At 40.3% G+C, this 17478-nt stretch overlaps 2 protein-coding genes across 3 annotated transcripts in view; one reads left to right on the forward strand and one right to left on the reverse strand.

Moving 5' to 3' along the window:
- Positions 1–37: 37 nt before the first annotated feature.
- Positions 38–10977, forward strand: LOC120432141 (uncharacterized). The gene is made up of 6 exons (XM_039597276.2): positions 38–1893; positions 5038–5261; positions 5323–5829; positions 6290–6458; positions 6520–7556; positions 10431–10977. The coding sequence occupies exons 1-6, from the start codon at positions 376–378 to the stop codon at positions 10768–10770; spliced, it is 3795 nt and encodes a 1264-aa protein (XP_039453210.1). The 5' UTR covers positions 38–375; the 3' UTR covers positions 10771–10977.
- The window catches only part of LOC120432151 (nose resistant to fluoxetine protein 6-like), a 36090-nt gene continuing 29429 nt past the window's right edge, over positions 10818–17478 (reverse strand). For both annotated transcript variants that reach the window (XM_039597298.2, XM_039597282.2), the window contains exons 3-5: positions 16389–16918; positions 16200–16325; positions 10818–11666 (exon numbers count right to left, since the gene is read on the reverse strand). In XM_039597298.2, coding sequence (XP_039453232.1) covers positions 11096–11666; positions 16200–16325; positions 16389–16918 — 1227 coding nt within the window. In that variant the 3' untranslated portion in view covers positions 10818–11095. The remainder of the gene's footprint in view (positions 11667–16199; positions 16326–16388; positions 16919–17478) is intronic.

The raw sequence follows: 17478 nt of genomic DNA on the forward strand, positions 1-17478 counted from the left end.
CGCAGTTTTCCCGGCAGTTCGTCCACCGAGCGGCAACCTGACTTAAATTTGTCGCTGAAACACGCTCGAGCAGGAAACATCGCAGTTTTTCGGCCCGCGCGCGCTCCGATCTTCCATCTCGCTCGCTCCACCGCGTCGCGCTCGGTTTGTCATAATTTTAGTTATTTAAGGAAGTTCAAATTGCGCTATTTTTTTCGCAACGGTGGCATTTTTCGAATTTAGATTTAGCTCGTGTTAGGAATTGTAGTGTTAAAGTTTCGATTAAGTGTAGAGTGTGTTTTTTCAAAGGTTTCCGATCGCAGCAGGCAATGAACAGCCGTTGACCGCATCGGATTGCTGTGATCAGTTTCCGGGAAGAAGAAAGTACAATCCAAGATGGCCGTCCTATTTCGACCCTGGGTGCTGGCGCTGGTGACCATCGGTCTGCTGGTCTGCCTGCTAACCAGTGCCGATGGGTTCCGGTTACGTGACTTTGACGTGGACGAGGATCAGCGTACGACGATGGAGGCATCCCGCAGGAAGATCCAGTACCGAAAATTAGCGGTCGATGAGGTGGTCAAGAAGCGACTACTGGTAGAGGAGGACGATGAAAACGAAGACGACGATGACGACGAAGAGGTGACCGATGACGACGAGGATGAGGAGCGTGAAGCCGAGAGCAAGTACAAGTTTGAAAAGGTGAGACGCAGCTACCGAGCGTCACCGAAGCAGAAGCGTGAAACGGAAGCGGCCCGGAAACCGCTGGAGTCGGGCAAACCGACGCGCAAGTTCAAGCTGGAACAGGTGCGCGGGGCGAAGCTGCAGAAAATTGTGCAACAGAGCGACGACGATGACGATGATGATGATGAAGAGGACGACGAATCTGAGCAACCAGAGAAATCGATCTTCAATCTGTTTGGTCTGCTTGGATCCAAGAAGGCTGTGGAAGACAAGGAAGATGTGCCGAGCGCAAAAACTAAAGGATCAGCAAGCAAAAAGGTTATCGAAGAAGACGACGACGACGATGATGATGAAACAGAAAGCGACAGTTGGTTAGACAAGCTAAAGGACTTGATCGGTGGAGATTCGGATAGGGATGATGACAACGAGAAAGAGGATCGGGAAGACGACGAAAAATCTGGAGGTATCTTTGGATGGTTAAAAAGTCTCACAGAAAAGGATGACGACGATGATGATCACGATGGAGACAAAGACGACGATGACAACGAGGACAGAGAAAAAGAAAACCCACTAATCAACCTGTTCAGTACTCTGCTGAACTCGGACAAGGAAGAAAGCAGCGAAGAGATCAAGTTCCGTCCAATCGGTGACGAAGACGATGATGACTCGAGCAGCAGCAAAGAAAACACCAAGAAACCGTCCAAATTCGTACAAATGCTAAACCAAAGCCCTCTAAACTCCCTCTTCAAATCCGACGACCTTCCGGAGGAAGCGGCCATCCCAACCGATCCCAAGAAGGTCAAAAAGCTACAGCAAACCCCCTCCAAGGTGGTCAAACAGCGCATCGAGATCTCCCCCGAGGACTTTGAGTCCCTTCTCCTGCGCATCCCATCGTTCGTGCCGGACTACTCGCGCCTCAAGAACAACGAATGCCGCCGCCAGGGCCAGATCTTCCAGCGTCAGCTGCGCGGCAAGCGGCTGTGGGCACTGCAGATGATCGACGCCAGCGCGAAGGTAACGTCCGGCCTGCTTCGCGGAAACGCCAACCAGCTGGGGGATTACGACCTGTGCACCGGCATCGCCACCAAGGTCAAGGTCAAGGAGGATGAACAGGTGCGCATGAGGGGCAAGTACTGCCTGGCGCACGTGGATGTGGTGGCGGAAGATGACGACCTGAAGCTGCCGGTGCACCTGCTGCAGGGCAGAGGATTCATCAAGAGCACGCTGAACGATGTGAGTAGAGGGGTTTATGAGAGCTGATTGCTGACATATGCGTTCTGACATCAATACTTGGAGTTTCGAAACCCTACTGATATCTTTGGCTTACTTTAGTAGACTGACTTACGACGCTTACGACTACGACAAGTTTAACGGCTGTAGATGGTGGTACTGCTTATTGTTTGCTGTGACAGTCAGGGGCAAATGAAACACCTTTTTTCAAAATTACTCGACGTTTCGACACTGGTTTGAGTCTTCTTCAGGAGGATATAGGGTTTATTACACGGAGAGACTGTGCCCAGAAATTTTAACAATTAAAATTGTTGATTTTACTTTCGTAAATTGTAACAAAAACGTACTTGTTACTGCCAATATTCCGTAAAAACAACTAAAATTTAGTATGAATTTACTAACCTGTTTGTTGAAAATACTAGAGGCAAAAAGCTAACAGATTTCCCGAACTCGAATGAACGTGCTCGACTGTTAGCTTTGGTTTTAGAAAAATCAAGATTTTTTTTGGTTGAATATAATTAACAATTGGTTGAATATTTAAAAGATGAACTTGGGTTTGTTTACGTCTGTCATTTGAAGTCAGGATCCGAACGAGAGCGGTCGATTTGTTGAGTTTGTGTTGTTAATTATGAAGTGAGAGGATGTGAAAGGTGAAAATTACACTATTTGGCTAATGTTGAAGTGGCAAATCAAAGTGTCGCAACTGGGGAGGTGGAATTGGTGAGTAGGTTTGTTGATGATTTCTTTGCAGGTGATAAACTATGAAGAGCAACAGGACGACCTTCGCCATGAGGACCTCTAATGCGAGTGAGCTGAACACGTTATAAGAATGTTTGATGGAAAGAGAGGGCAGTAGAAGGGAGATGCGGGCCAACTCTTAACGGATGGAGCAGCCCGGGCAAATTTAACAAAATGTTGGTTAATCCAAGTAAGTGTGGGTTTATTTTTGCACAATAATTTATCTAATGTGATTCTTATTAGAAAACTGAATCATTTAAAAGCTTCACGCTTACGACGGATAAAATCTTAATGAAACATTATTTTTTTCAGAATCATCAATTATAAAATACATAGAAATGCGTACACATGACAACATAAAAAGTAGAGATGAAGTAAAATATAAAAAAAAATAAAAATATATAAAATATATAAAAGAAGATAATTATTATCTTGAATGTTTTGTTGCAATACGACTGCTCAATAAACTTGTAAGTTAAACTCAAAATATTTTTTCAGGATTCGGAGTACGTTGTATAAATGGAATCAAATGCAGTGAAAGTGTGTTGCCAAAAGTAATTGTTAAATTAATGCAAGCTTGGTAAGTAGCATTATTGATATTTCTTCTTTCCTCATTATAATTACATTTATTAACGTTTCTTTTTACAGTTTATAGCCGAAATTAAAAATTTTGTAATGTTTATTTGCAGCAAAAGGTTCTCTTTGGTGAAAATTCTGTGTCCTGAGACCGTTGTAGTTGATGATGACTTATCGGATGATTTCACAGTGATGGTAAGTGAATACAACACTTAATTTCATACAACATAATAAAAATATAAGCTTAAAACTTGGTGAAAATTTTGCTCGGTTTCTATTTTTAAGGAATTCACGAGAAATTTGTAATATGCTTTTTTATTATTTTTTTAGATTAATGCAATTTTTTAAAAAATTAGTCAAACTTTACATGTTTTATAACAACAGTTAAAAAAATTGTTTTGATGCTTTTTAACAGTAATTAAACAACTTAATGCAAAAAAAAACAAATTAGTACAAAACGTTAAATCTTTAGGCAGAATAAATGCTAAAATAAAAAAAACTCAGCATTAATTTGTGAGGCATTATTATAAAATTTACTGCAAATTCAATAAAAATATTGCTAACAACAGCTAATTATTGACTACATGTACGAATATTTTTTGTGTATTCAAGTAAGAAATTAGTTAAAATATAGCTAGAAATTCGGCCCAGCCTATATCGTTAGATAATTAAAGAAAATATAAATCAACACTTACATAAATTATGTCTAATTAAGAAATGTTTTGTTTCAAACCACTAATAATTTGCTGCATGCAAAAATATTTCGGTTGATACAACGAAAAAAATTGTTGAAAAATAGTTGAAATATATGTTCCAGCCAGTTTTTAACAGAATATTCCACAATATTTCAGCTGAAAACATGAATTTTTTAGTTAATTTTCTGAAAAAAAATTTCTAGCAGTCGACTGCTAGAATTTTTTTCGGCCATTTAACCAACAATAATTGCAATTCCAACTATTTTTTTAGTTAATTTTAGTTACTGGTGGTCAGCAATTTCGGGTTAACAAAATCAACAATCGATTGTTGAAAAAAAGCTGTGTAAAAAATTAACCCAAACTTTTAGTTAAATTAACCAAGATTTTCTTAGATTTGCCCCGGCCGGTCTCTCCGTGTATAAACATAACTTAGTGTAATCTCCCCTCCTGGGACGCTTACGACGGATGAATTTTGTTGCCTGAAATAACTTACCTTGGAAGACAATATCAAAATCCTTATTGTAGAATCTTATCTCCGGTCAACACTTCCGCTCCGTACTGCGATCCAATCTCAACTGCCGTTTGACATTTACTCTCTCGCTCTTGTTCGTTCGTTCGTTTGACAGATCTCGTACCTCGTCTTTTTCACAGCTGCTTTAAAAGATTGGCCTTCTTTGTTTTTTTATGCATAAAGTTATTATATATTCTTCTTTTTTGACTAATTTTGCCACTTTGTTTATTTTGATTCTGTCAGAAATACAGAAATAATCCCGATTCTTAATGTCAAACTGCAAATGTTCAATGTCAACTGAACTAAACATTTACTTACAACTTCGGTGTCTTTTCGCAGCTGACAAGTACGCGCTTGCTTAGATTGTTTTGATTCTTATGATTGATTGCCAAACGGTAGCAAGGGCAACTGTCAAACAGTGGCATTGCAACTAAAAGTCTATTTACAATCACTTAACTTAGAAGAGTTAAGTTGATTATGGGTTGAACACAATGATGCGTTGTTTACACTCATAGCCGTACGTTTCCCCGATTGAGTTTTAATGTTTGGAATGGATGAATTACTCTATTATAGTTTTAAGCAACAGGTTATCAGAATCTGTAACGCAATGCTCACTATCTTCCCCAGCCGGACCACTTCCTGCCGCGCTTCACCACCATCAACTGGGGCATCTGTCTGCCGGCGGCGTGCAGCTTCGAGGACGCCGGCAGCATCGTGAAGAACTTTGTCAAGCCGTACAACACCACCGGCATCAAGTTGTTCCTGGAGATCGAGGAGGGCAACTGTCACGTGCGCCAGACCGCCGGCTGGTCGAAGCTTTTCAAGGGCAACTGGCACCTCGTGGCGGCACTGTGAGTTTGATAGACCAAGTGAGTTTGATAAACAAGCTTCTAATTCTCAAACGTTTTCCAGAGGCTTCTACACCTTCGTCCTGGTGGTCACCGTTGTAGCTTCGCTGAACGACTTTGGCGTCATCAAGATCGAGCCGCATCCGAAACCCGCCAAACCGGAAGACGAAGCCGACTCCGCATCCACCAGCAGCGAAGAAACGAACCTGCTCCATCAGATCCTTATGTCGTTCTCGGCGAAGCGAACCGTCCGGCAGCTGTTTGGCGGAGAGGATGAAACGCTGGCCGGCAAGGACGTCGTCGGATGTCTGTCCGGGCTGCGAGCGATCGCGACGGTGGTGCTGTTCTGCGCACTTCGACTGATCCCGATGGGCTTCCAGCCGTTTACTAACCGGAACGAGTTTACCGAGAGCTTCAACTCTCCATGGAGCGTTGCGCTGCGGGTGTTGATGCTGTACGCGGACGTTTACCTGGTGATTAGCGGCTTTCTGGCGGCGTATCACATGGTCGGGGAGTTCCAGCAGAAGCAGAAGGTGCCGTGGTTCCGGAAGATTGTTGGGCGGTACTTGAGGTAGGTGGTAGACGTTCCATATGCAGCTCCATCGCTGCCGATCATTAACCACCCAACCAACCACTGACCTGATGTCCGGTTTCATCGCATCGTGCCCTGATCCGGACTCCGTCAACAGCTTTCAGCACAACTCAATCAAACACACACTAATCGATTCATTCCATCTGTCCATAACGTAAACATAAACAAACACTTTTTTTAATTCCCTGTCATTCATGCATTGCGCTCATTGCGAACTTATCGCTCCGTTGATCCCAGTAACTGTCAAATAGCTAAAACCAAGATTCATAAATAAAAGGTAGATACCAAGATGAGTTTTACACTTTAAATTCTGTTCAGTCACAGCAGTGGGTAAAAATTTACTTGTCAAGAATGCCAGCTTAAATGAAATGCGGAATCAACTAACTTTAGATTCCACATGTTAGCAACAGTGTTGAAATCATTTTTCGATTACTTCCAGATTGACGCTCCCGCTGATCCCGGTGCTGATCTTCTACTCCTGGGTCTGGGAACACCTTGGCAGCGGACCGCAGTGGGGCGATGTCGTAGTGAAGAACGCCAACCTGTGCAAGCACAACTTCTGGAACAACTTGCTGTTCATCCAGAACTGGTACCCCGTTGAGGAGGGGGTGAGTGACCTCTTTGGTCTTCTTTGTTTGCTTAAACAATATTGTCCTCTCTGTTTCGCAGTGTGCTCCACACACCTTCCAGCTGGCCATCGAAATGCAGCTGGCGATCCTGGCGCCCTTCCTGCTGATCATCCTTACCAAAAATCCATTGTACGGTGTTTCCGCGTTCGTGACCCTGCACGGAGTGTCAACTGCGATCCGCTTCGTCGACACCAACGAGGATCGCCTATCCCCGTACATCTACCACGGAATCCGACTGACCCAAATCTACCGAACCGTGAACCTTAGCTTTTCGGAGACCCTGCACCGTGCAACTCCATATCTAGCCGGATTCGGGCTTGGATACCTGCTCCGCGAGACCCAACTTGTGAAGCACGATCGTGGCATCAACCTTTCTGGTTGGATCGGCGCAGCTATCGCGTTCGGTTGGTGCTTCGCTTTCCCGCTGGACACCGCCGAAAAGGACTTCCAGTTTGATCTGGCCGACGCTGCCCAGTACTCGGCACTGGCCCCACTCTCGTTTGCCCTGGCGATCTGCTGGGTCATCTACTATTGCGTTACCAATACGGACTGCTTGCTTAATCGCTTCCTCAGCTGCAAGCTGATGATCTTCCTGAGCAAGATCTCCTACTCGGTTTCTCTCATCCAGTTCCTGGTGTTCTTTTACTTTGCCGGAACGACGCGCGGCAGCGAAGTGTTCAGCTTTGCCGGGTACATCAACCGTACCGAGATCTTCCTGTTGCTAATCGGAGCAACCGTCCTAACCTTACTGTACGATCTTCCCATCCAGAACATTAAGCTGACCCTCGATCGTTCCGGGATCTTTGACCGCATGGAGAAGAAGGACACCACCGAAATTGTACTCAAAGAAGACGAAGTCACGCAGAACGGAACGGCCGAAAAGGCACCGCTGGAGAATGGACACTCAGTGATGGAATCGGAGGAAACGAAAGCGGATCCTGAACCGGACTTTGTGAGTCCGTTTGATGACAAAAATGATGATGATATTGGACCAAGGATGAGCTGGAAGCGGGAAACGACACCGGAACCGGTGTCGGCTTCACCCACCAAAAGCTTCTGGGATGACATCGAGGAGAGGTGGGTTTGGTCGTGTTTTGTTGTTTATAACATATTATTATAATTTACCATGTTATGTTAAATCTTCGGCAATGCTTTCCAAAGCTAGCAGCTCGTTTTGGTTGATTTGACCAAAATTCTACCCAGACTGACGTACAAATTTTCTAAGACCTGACATTTCTGTTCATAACTGTCATCGTAAAATGTTTCCTTTGCTTTGTACCAGGGGCGCCGACTAGTCCAAAATGTTGGGGGGGCACGGTTGTTTTCCGAAATCGATAGGTAAGAGTGGCGATTAGATGTTAAAGTGTCTTGTATATCACGAATTTAAAAAAAAAATATTACGATGTGATACGATTTTTTTATCCGGAATCCATTTTTTTTAGTAATAGATTTCTGAATTATCGTGATTGAGAATGTTAATTGGGGGGAAATTTTTATATGTTTGGAAGGCAAATTCCTTCTCATTGGCATATTCTCACTTATTTTCTAGAAGTAACAGTCAATAATAAAAATAATCAGATATTTAAAAATTCAACAATACAAATATTCTAAAAATAAAAACAAAAGTAAAAAGCAAAAAATTGAAACATAATAAATTTAAAAATACAAATACACATTTAAAAAACATCCATTTTTTTAAATCTGCAATTTAGAAAAAAAATAACAGATACACAAAATTCAATATTCCAAAATAAAAAAAAATAAAAATTCAGAAATAACAATAAAATTCAATGTATAAAAAATCGATAATTTCAAAATTATGATACATCAGAATTAAAGAATTAAAGAATTTAAGAATTTAAGAATTTAAGAATTTAAGAATTTAAGAATTTAAGAATTTAAGAATTTAAGAATTTAAGAATTTAAGAATTTAAGAATTTAAGAATTTAAGAATTTAAGAATTTAAGAATTTAAGAATTTAAGAATTTAAGAATTTAAGAATTTAAGAATTTAAGAATTTAAGAATTTAAGAATTTAAGAATTTAAGAATTTAAGAATTTAAGAATTTAAGAATTTAAGAATTTAAGAATTTAAGAATTTAAGAATTTAAGAATTTAAGAATTTAAGAATTTAAGAATTTAAGAATTTAAGAATTTAAGAATTTAAGAATTTAAGAATTTAAGAATTTAAGAATTTAAGAATTTAAGAATTTAAGAATTTAAGAATTTAAGAATTTAAGAATTTTCAGAATTTAAGAATTTAAGAATTTGACGTTTTAAAATGGAATCCCAATACTCAATAATGCTGATTTCCTGTTTTTTTTCGGCATATTTTTTGAGGGTGCAGTTAAAATTTCTACAGCCTTTTTATTTTTATTTTTATGCCATAAATGGCAGAAGGCGATACACTTGTGTTTTTTAAGGTTATAATGTGATATTGTCTCAGATTTGGTTTTAATTTGTCTGTTTCTCAGTAAAGCGGTGCGCTAGTTTTCAAAAAATTACTTTTTTTGAAACAATTGTATTTTTCGGCTAAAATTGGTATAGAACGGTTAGCGGTTAACAAATGTATTTGAAATCTTTTCAAATCGTTCAAATTATCCAATTTATCAGCATTTTTGTAAATGTAAAGCAGTCAACAAATGACCATTTTGAAAAGTGTTTCAGTTTATATTCGCTAAATCCTGATCTACAATGGCAAATCGCTGAATGTTGCGTTTGAAAACATGATGATTGTTTTCTCAAGAGTTTGCGTAAGTTTGATTGTAGATGAAGTGCTATGGAAAAAGTACATTGGTTTTGTTTTTGAAACAACATGCACAGATATAAATCTTATGAGCAAATCCGTTAAATCTATGTTGACGACATCTCTCAAATCATTTACCGATGACTATGTGCTCTTGTACTAAGCTTACTGATTTGCCCTAGAGAGCACAGTGGTATAGATAAAATGTTGTCGACATAGAATAAAAATGCATCTAAATCCAGAAAATTGTAAACGATTTTGTTCAAAAAATTTCAGCGATTTCGGAAACAACAAATATTTTTGAACTATTTTACGGATTCGCTTACAAGAATTCTATCCGTGTGTACAAACAATGTTCCATTTAAGTTTTAGATATTATTTTCAATTATTTCTGTGATTTTTTTTATATTTGATATAAGAATATTTTTCTTCCAAAATTTCTGGGGGGGCACAATGTATGGGGTGCCCCCCCAGCCAAATTTTAGGGGGGGCAAAAAGTACCGTGCCCCCCCAGAGTCGGCGCCCCTGCTTTGTACACTCAACCCCCGGTGGTTGGTAACTTTTTCGTTTTGTTGGATCCAGCCGCGACCCGTCCTTACCCGGTCCACACCACAAGGACCAGACGATTACGGACAGAAACAAACAAATTAAAACAAGGTTCTTTACTAGAACTACAAACGAACGACTATAAGTATTCACGAACAACGAAAGAATCAACAAAACATAACAACACTTTAAAATGACAGATCACATCTATGCGCTGTCACGGCATCAACCAGTGACAGCTATGCTGCAACTGGAGAGCCCAGCGGCGCGCAGAATGCACGAAAAGACTCGGCTTTCTTGTGTACACTCTCGCAGTGTTGCCGTCCACAACACTTTTGACACTTTTCTAGTTTGTACCCCGTTGGTTTGACAAAGTCAAACTAACAAGTGATGAACTGTCACTTTCTAGCAGGGACTCACACATACTATCAAACAAAACGTTTGGTAGTAAGTGTAAGCTCTGTGTAGAGAGGGTGTCAAACTAAAAAGTGACCCCGTTCGTTTGACAACAGTTGGTGTCAAACCAGTGTACACAAAACGAGCGGCCAGACCTACTTCATCGTATTCGCCGCGTAAAGGATTTTTGGAAACACTGAAAAAATGTTTTTGTAGATTTCAAAAACTCATAATAAGGTTTTTGACGTTTATCTTGAATTCCAGTGATGCCCCCAAATCAACCTTCAAGGCCCCGTCCCCGGTAAAGGTTTCGAAAGAAGAAGAGGAGGTTATCGAAGAGGAAGCCGAAGAAGAAGAAGAAGCCGAAGAGGAGGAGGCTGAAGAAGAGGAGGAGGAGGAGGAGGAGGAAGAAGACGAAGAAAAGGAAGTGATCAGAAGACCTGCCGGAGGAGTCCAGTCGCAATCGCCAACTCGAACCACGAGCGTTTCGCCTCCTCCGAAAAAGGAGGAACCCAAGCCGGAAGTGGTTGCTGAGCCGAGCCCTCCAAGCACCCCAAGCCCACCGTTTAGGAGACACCAGTGGAGACGAAATTGGGACGATTAATTGATGGTTTTCGAAGAAATATTAGCAAGAAGCAAAAGACACTGAAACAAGCGACAACGTTAGATTAGGTTTTTGTTTTGTGTTTTGTTTTATTATTACGGCAAATGATCACGTTTTTTTAGATGAGGTTAAATCTGGACAATTGTTGAGCTATTTACAAATCTTGATCAATGCTTAAAAACGAACAAATACAATCTGGAAAAGAAACCTTACAAAACTAGCTCTCACTAGTCGAGAAACATCCTACGGTCGCGTAACCCTATCCCTAAATCTCTCGTTAGCTATCTCAGAAGCCAAACAGATCGTGCAGTTTTCCCGATCGCGATCAAGCGCACATATCGTCGGAACTGCTCTGGGTGGTTCCGCTGACGCTGCTGCTGGCTTCCACCATTTTGTCCTCTTTGGCCGATTGCTGCCCCTTGCCGGTCGTAGGGCTTATCCGCCGCAGGAAGATCTTCTCGATACCGTGGATGGGCGATTCAAACACCAGGCACAGTCCCAGCGCCATCAGGAAGGTCAGACACACGTGGGACAACGTGCCCGCGGTCATCGTGGGGACACTCGCGTAGATCGGAACTCGCTGCGAGGCACTAAAGAAAAGCTCGACCAGTCCGTTGGTTAAATATGCACAATAGGTCAGCCGACTAATCGGAACTAGAGCCCGTGATGAGAGGAACTTCTTAAGCGGGCCAGCATTTCCGGTTACGCAAGCCAGCACCAGCCAGCCGTTGGAGGCGCTCCAGCCGAGCCGGTGGGCGGCCGCGTACAGGGCGTTGTACGTGTAGTTGCCGGTGCCGGTAGCGTTGTAGAAAGTTGTGATACCGAACATCGAAAGGGTTCCCAGCGCGGTCGAGGCGGTCCAGAAGAAGGCCACCTTGTACGAGCCTATGGTGATGCTGGAAGAATAAACATTTTTTTGAATCCAATCCCAACATAGGGTCTAGTCTAAAATCTACAATTTTTTTAAACCCTAGGAAGAAGTTATTTTTTTTTTGTCAGTCTGTTTTATTCCAAATACCGTCATTCCTTCCCAAGTGACCAAGCGTCCGTCATTGACCTTCATCGACTCGTGGCACCCCCTCTTTTTGTTAGATTTTTGAAAAACCTGATTTTTAAATGATTTTTCCTAAGAGAAAACTTAACAAAAAGTCAACTTTTGGGTAAGCAAATTGGGTCCTAAAATGAAGCTTAGATTGCTGATATTATTGTTTACAGCGATAAAGCTTATTTTTCAGAGTACAATGACCCTTTGTACGACCATAAAGAGTTTAAGATGGATTTTTAAATCAATTTTGAAAAATTAAACTCGCGGTCCTTCTTGACAGAAAAGCTCCTACTTGACAGCTCGTTCCAAGGGGACCATAGTTGATCCATCGAAAAAATGTTGTCATGTCAAAAAAAAAATTTTGCATCAAAATGAAAAAAAGTGATCACAAATGGTTTTAATCGTGTTTTTTACCGTTGTACATAAAAATTGACATAGGGCTTTAGTACCCAATTGTAATAATTTTTGACGTAAAATCAAATGGCGTACTCCAAATTTACGAACAGTGTTGCCAGATATGAAAATTTTGCACTTGAGTTTTAAAATGCATGTTTAACCCTTTGGACGAGCACTGACGGCAAAACTGGCAATAGGGTCCTAAAGCCCTTTGTAAATTTTTACAGTCATGCCTCGGTGGATAATAAAACGCGATTTGTAATTGTATTACTATGGACCATCATAAACCACGTGGACACTTTAGGGGGGGGGGGGGTATGGCGATTGTCCACGATCCATACAAAAAAGATTTTTTTTGTATGGACAGTTGTCCACGAAGGGGGGGGGGGGGGGTAACAGATTCCCAACAAAGTGTCCACGTGGTTTATGGATGGTCCCATTATTAGCCGATTAGTAATGAAATACATTATTGCAGTCAGGTTTGATTATACCTAAAATTAGTAAATTCGCAATTCGCAATTTTCAGTGTAAGAGCGGGCCTTGACCGATCTTATGCACCAGGTTCCCGACGAACACGCACTGCCCTTACACCTACATCTCACCCTTGCTCTGAGTCAGTACGAGCAGCACGCTAGAACACGCTTTGAGTGTTCGTGCCAGGCATGCACACCTTCTTTTCCGGTTACGCATTTTAACTCGGCCGGGGGTGGTACATTACGTAGGGTTTGATGTAAGTATACCCGAGCAGACGGAAATAACTTGGGAATAACATTTTTTGATATTTGAAAATACTAGGCCAATAACATTTTATGTTATTTATAACAAGATTTGTTATTCGTTGTTATGATTTTTTTGTTATTGGATTGTTATTGTAATAACAGACTAATAACATTTTTAGTTATTATTCGAACAAATCTTTGTTATTATTTTTTGTTATTTTAACAACTAATCCGATCATCCCAATAACAGTTGGAGTTATTCTTCCATAACAAAAAATGTTATTCCAAAGTTGTTTTGGCTTTCAACCAATATCAGACCAATAACAAATTTTGTTATGATAACATAAACTGTTATTAAACCCTTATGCAAAAATTGATTTTTCAAGAAGATTCCATAACACTTTTTGTTATTTTAACAGTATTTGTTATTGAAATGGCATGAATTTTGTTATTACCGTCTGCCCGGGTAAGCGCCTAACCATTTATAGTGTGCCTATCAATTTTCATTAAAGCAAAAACTATTTTATTTTTAGTTTGAATTCAAAAACTAGTTGTTATTTTACGGTGCATTGTTTTCTCCTGAAATCTTCCTTATTGTTGAGTCGTGTTTATCTGTTGCTATTTTTTTTTGTCGCGTGTTTTGTTACAATTTTTGGTCCTAAGCATGTTATTAAAGTTTACCAAAAGTACAATAGTAATGTTTGTGTTAATCCTTTAATCATTCCATAAATTGAGTTAGGGCTCCAACCTTGCTTAAGAAAAAGGTGAAGTTTCAAAACAATGGACAGTGAAGGAAATATACTACGTAAAGAATCAAAAGTAAAAGCAAGATAGTAATTTATGAAGTAGATAAAGAAATTAACAATAGTTAATAAATAGAGGTAACAAACAAGCTTAGATTGTATTGAGGGCAATTTACAGGGAAGATGAGAAATTATTCAAATAGATAAATAAAGAAAAGGCACATGATAAACAAAATTGACATCGCTGCCAAATTAAGGGAAAGCAGACAGTTTTTTTTTACAGCAGAATCAATTGGTAAAATAGAGTGGAAAAGCGTTTAGAAATAAGAGAATCAAATAAGTAAAATCGAAATCAAACAGAGGATAGTAAGCAGAAGCCGTTTTAGAAAATCAGTGAAACAACATAAACAGAAGATAGGTGGCAGCTGAAATGGAAAGAAGAGAAATCCCGTTCTGCGATGCTCAGGTACATCCACAGCAGTTGACTCAACATACTGCGAATCAAAACAATACCGTCTACAATCTCAAATTACTTCCCTTTCCCACATTGACGCGCCGCTTTCTTTTAGCCGTCTCCACTCTGACCCTCGCTGGTCAAAGGTTTACGAGTCGTTTCCACAGGCCACCAGCTAGGTTACACCTTGTCATCATGATGACTAAACCAAGCCAACGTGGAGGTAAGAAAATAGGACACTTGCAAGGAACCAGAGCCATGCTGTTTTGTCCAAACAGCACTACGGATGTAGTTGGGCTTCTTCCGGGATGTTCCTCGCCTGGGTGTCAACCGACGAGTATCATCAGTATCATGCACCCTTGGCCTGCACCTAAAAATTAGTAAATTATACCTAATTTCCGTTTTGCGTGTACCCGATACCATCGTACAGTGATCGTACCCAGTTAACTCAATCCGAATTCTGAAACGGAATCTAATTAGAATCGGATACAAATTCCGTTTCAAACGCAACAACCGGTTCCGTGTTCGAACCGGTTGTTGCGTTTGAAACGGAATTTGTGTACGATTCTAATTAGATTCCGTTTCAGAATTCGGATTGATTTGACTGGGTAGTAGTGCCCGTACTCGTACCTCTGGATTGTGAGTCCAGTGCGCGGTCCGATTGATCCACACGGGCGGGACAATGCAACACAAAAAACGGGGATGCAACACAATTTTTTGAAAATACTGAAAATTTTCACAAAACTACGTATTTTCGAAATCATACTAAAAATTTCCACATTTTACAATAGGGGTCCCAAATGAACGGGATTTTTTATACATTTCGAAAATAATTACACATTTTTTTAAATACTAAAATAAATTATAAAACAACATATTTTTGAAAAAAAATCTCAAAATTCCAGATTTTACCAAAAATTACAAACCAGTTCAGTTCAAAACAGAAATTTTGAGTATTTTTTTCTAATACACGTACTTTTGTGAAAATTTGAGTATTTTCATAAATTTGTTTTACCATTTTTAAAATATACGAAATAATCCGGATCATTTGAAACTTTGCAGTTTCTAATACTTTTTTCATTGAAATGTTAAAACTATGGCATGAAATTGATTTTGGCCAGAGGTACATAAACTTTGAAAAAATATTTGCAACGGCCTTATGCAATTTAAAAAAATGCATCGAGATTTCACATTTTTTTAACTGTCTCAATCATGCTCAAAGTGATTATCATCGCAGGGAAATGCACTTTAAATAGTTTTTAGTTGATTGCACGTCTAATTTCATTGAAATTTTGAAGGTTTTTGACAAAATATGTTTATGCACCCTGATTTTTCGAGCAAATATTGAACTTTGGAAAATATTTGCAACGGCCGAACGAAAATAAGTAAATGTCCCAAATTGAACTTATGCCGCCAAAAACAGTTTTAAGATCAACGTCACACAGACGTCCGACTGTAGCGCCGTCCCTATGATAGCGGTCGATCCCAAAATAACATTTAAATTCAAATCATCCGTTATATTCGTGATTAATGGGAATTAAAAAGAGATGAACGTCTGTTTGCCTGTGCACTAATATTTCTGCTGCAAGATTGTATATGCAACGCATTTTTTTTATGGAAACAGTTTTTACACAAAATTCCGTTCCCAGATGTACATCTGTTTTCTGTGTTGTAGCTTGTAGTGCACACAATTCTCTTACTAAAGGAGTATGGGTGTTGGAAGCTGTTTTCTGTTGTGAAATTCAAAATATGTTTAAAGATTAAAAATGCTTTTGTTAAACTTATTTTTTTTCAATAATATTATTTTGACCTCCGATTTTCTGGGGAACTTTTGGAGACCAAAGCATAAATTAAAAATTTACATTGGCCTAAGCATAAGACGTTAAATTTTTATAAGTCGATGAAGCAAAGTTATCGACATTTTTTTCGGTTCAGATTGATACTAAAAAAGATTTAACTAGACAGTATTGGTCATGTCTGTAACAGATTTTATTTCTTACAATTTAAATTTAATTGCATTTTTTATACCCTAATGACGGATTTAGTTATTAACGGTTGATTGATCTACTTACTTCTTCTGTTGCATCCAGTGCACAAGGTACCCAACAAAGATCCCAAAAATGTATCCGGTCGCTCTCATGTGCGTTTTAACGTAAACGTTCTGGAAGTAGTAGTTTGACTGCACGTCGACCACCTCACTAGAAATGGTTCCAAAATAAGTAAAATTCTTCACACTAATATCTCCTCTCATTCCAACTTACTCCGTGAAGATCATAAACGACGGATCCAGCTGGCCAAAGTAGGTCACACAGAACGGAATGAGCACCGAAACCGCGGCCACCAGCGCCGCCAACGTCATGCCCGTTCTGCGGCCGTACTTCCACAGCGGATACAACAGCAGTGGTGCCAGCACAAACAGCTGCGTATCGGTTGCCAGATACCACGACTGGAACATGCACAGCCGATCGGTGCCCACGTAGTTGTTGACGTACAGGACGTTCTGCCACCAGCTCGTTTGGCACCGGGACTGCTCGAGCAGCATTCTCTGGTCCCACAGAGGGCCACTGCCCAGCCGCGGGAGCCACGTGGCGTACAGGGCCATGATGGCGACGTACGCCGGGGTTAGTCGAACGTACCGTAACACGTACAGCACCAGGAAGTTGACCTTGCCGCGGCGTTTGTCCAGCTCGATCAGGATGAGCCGGGCAAACAGGAAACCACTCAGGAGGAGGAACGTGTCCACCAGCAGGGGCGAGTTGAGCAGAAAGGCGTTGCGGAGTAGCTTTGCTTGCTGGAATGAAATAAAGATTCATCTTAATTTTGTTTTGATTTTTTTAATTAATAATTGTGATTGATATTTTATACTAGCATCATGACCCGACTTCACCAACTCCGACTTGAACAAAGATGTTGAAAATTAGCAAACTCCTTCTCCGATTTCCAAAGATTTAACGACTATAACTCAAGTTTAACAGAATTTATTGTCTCTAACTTCTACTACGGGATCTTAAAAATACCAACTTAACCGACAACAATGTCTGATTTTTCAAACGTTTAGGTGAAACCGATGCCAAAAAATCTCTTATCTGTAATCGGTTTATCCAGATTTTATAGCATGCACAGCAAAAAATCCGATGGTAAAATCGCATGCAAAAGCATGCACATCACCTTCGTCAAAATAAACACTTAATATTACACACTGCATGTACAACTTTTGCAAAAACAAAAAAAAAGTTGCAACCGACGGGATTCAAACCCAGCACCAACAGTAAGGACTGGCGCCTTAGCCCACTCGGCCATCAGACCGATGAAACGCTGTAAGGATAAACGCATATATGAGCTTGACATTTC

The sequence above is a fragment of the Culex pipiens genome, chromosome 1 (genome assembly GCF_016801865.2).
Source record: "Culex pipiens pallens isolate TS chromosome 1, TS_CPP_V2, whole genome shotgun sequence".
Lineage (NCBI taxonomy): Eukaryota > Metazoa > Arthropoda > Insecta > Diptera > Culicidae > Culex > Culex pipiens.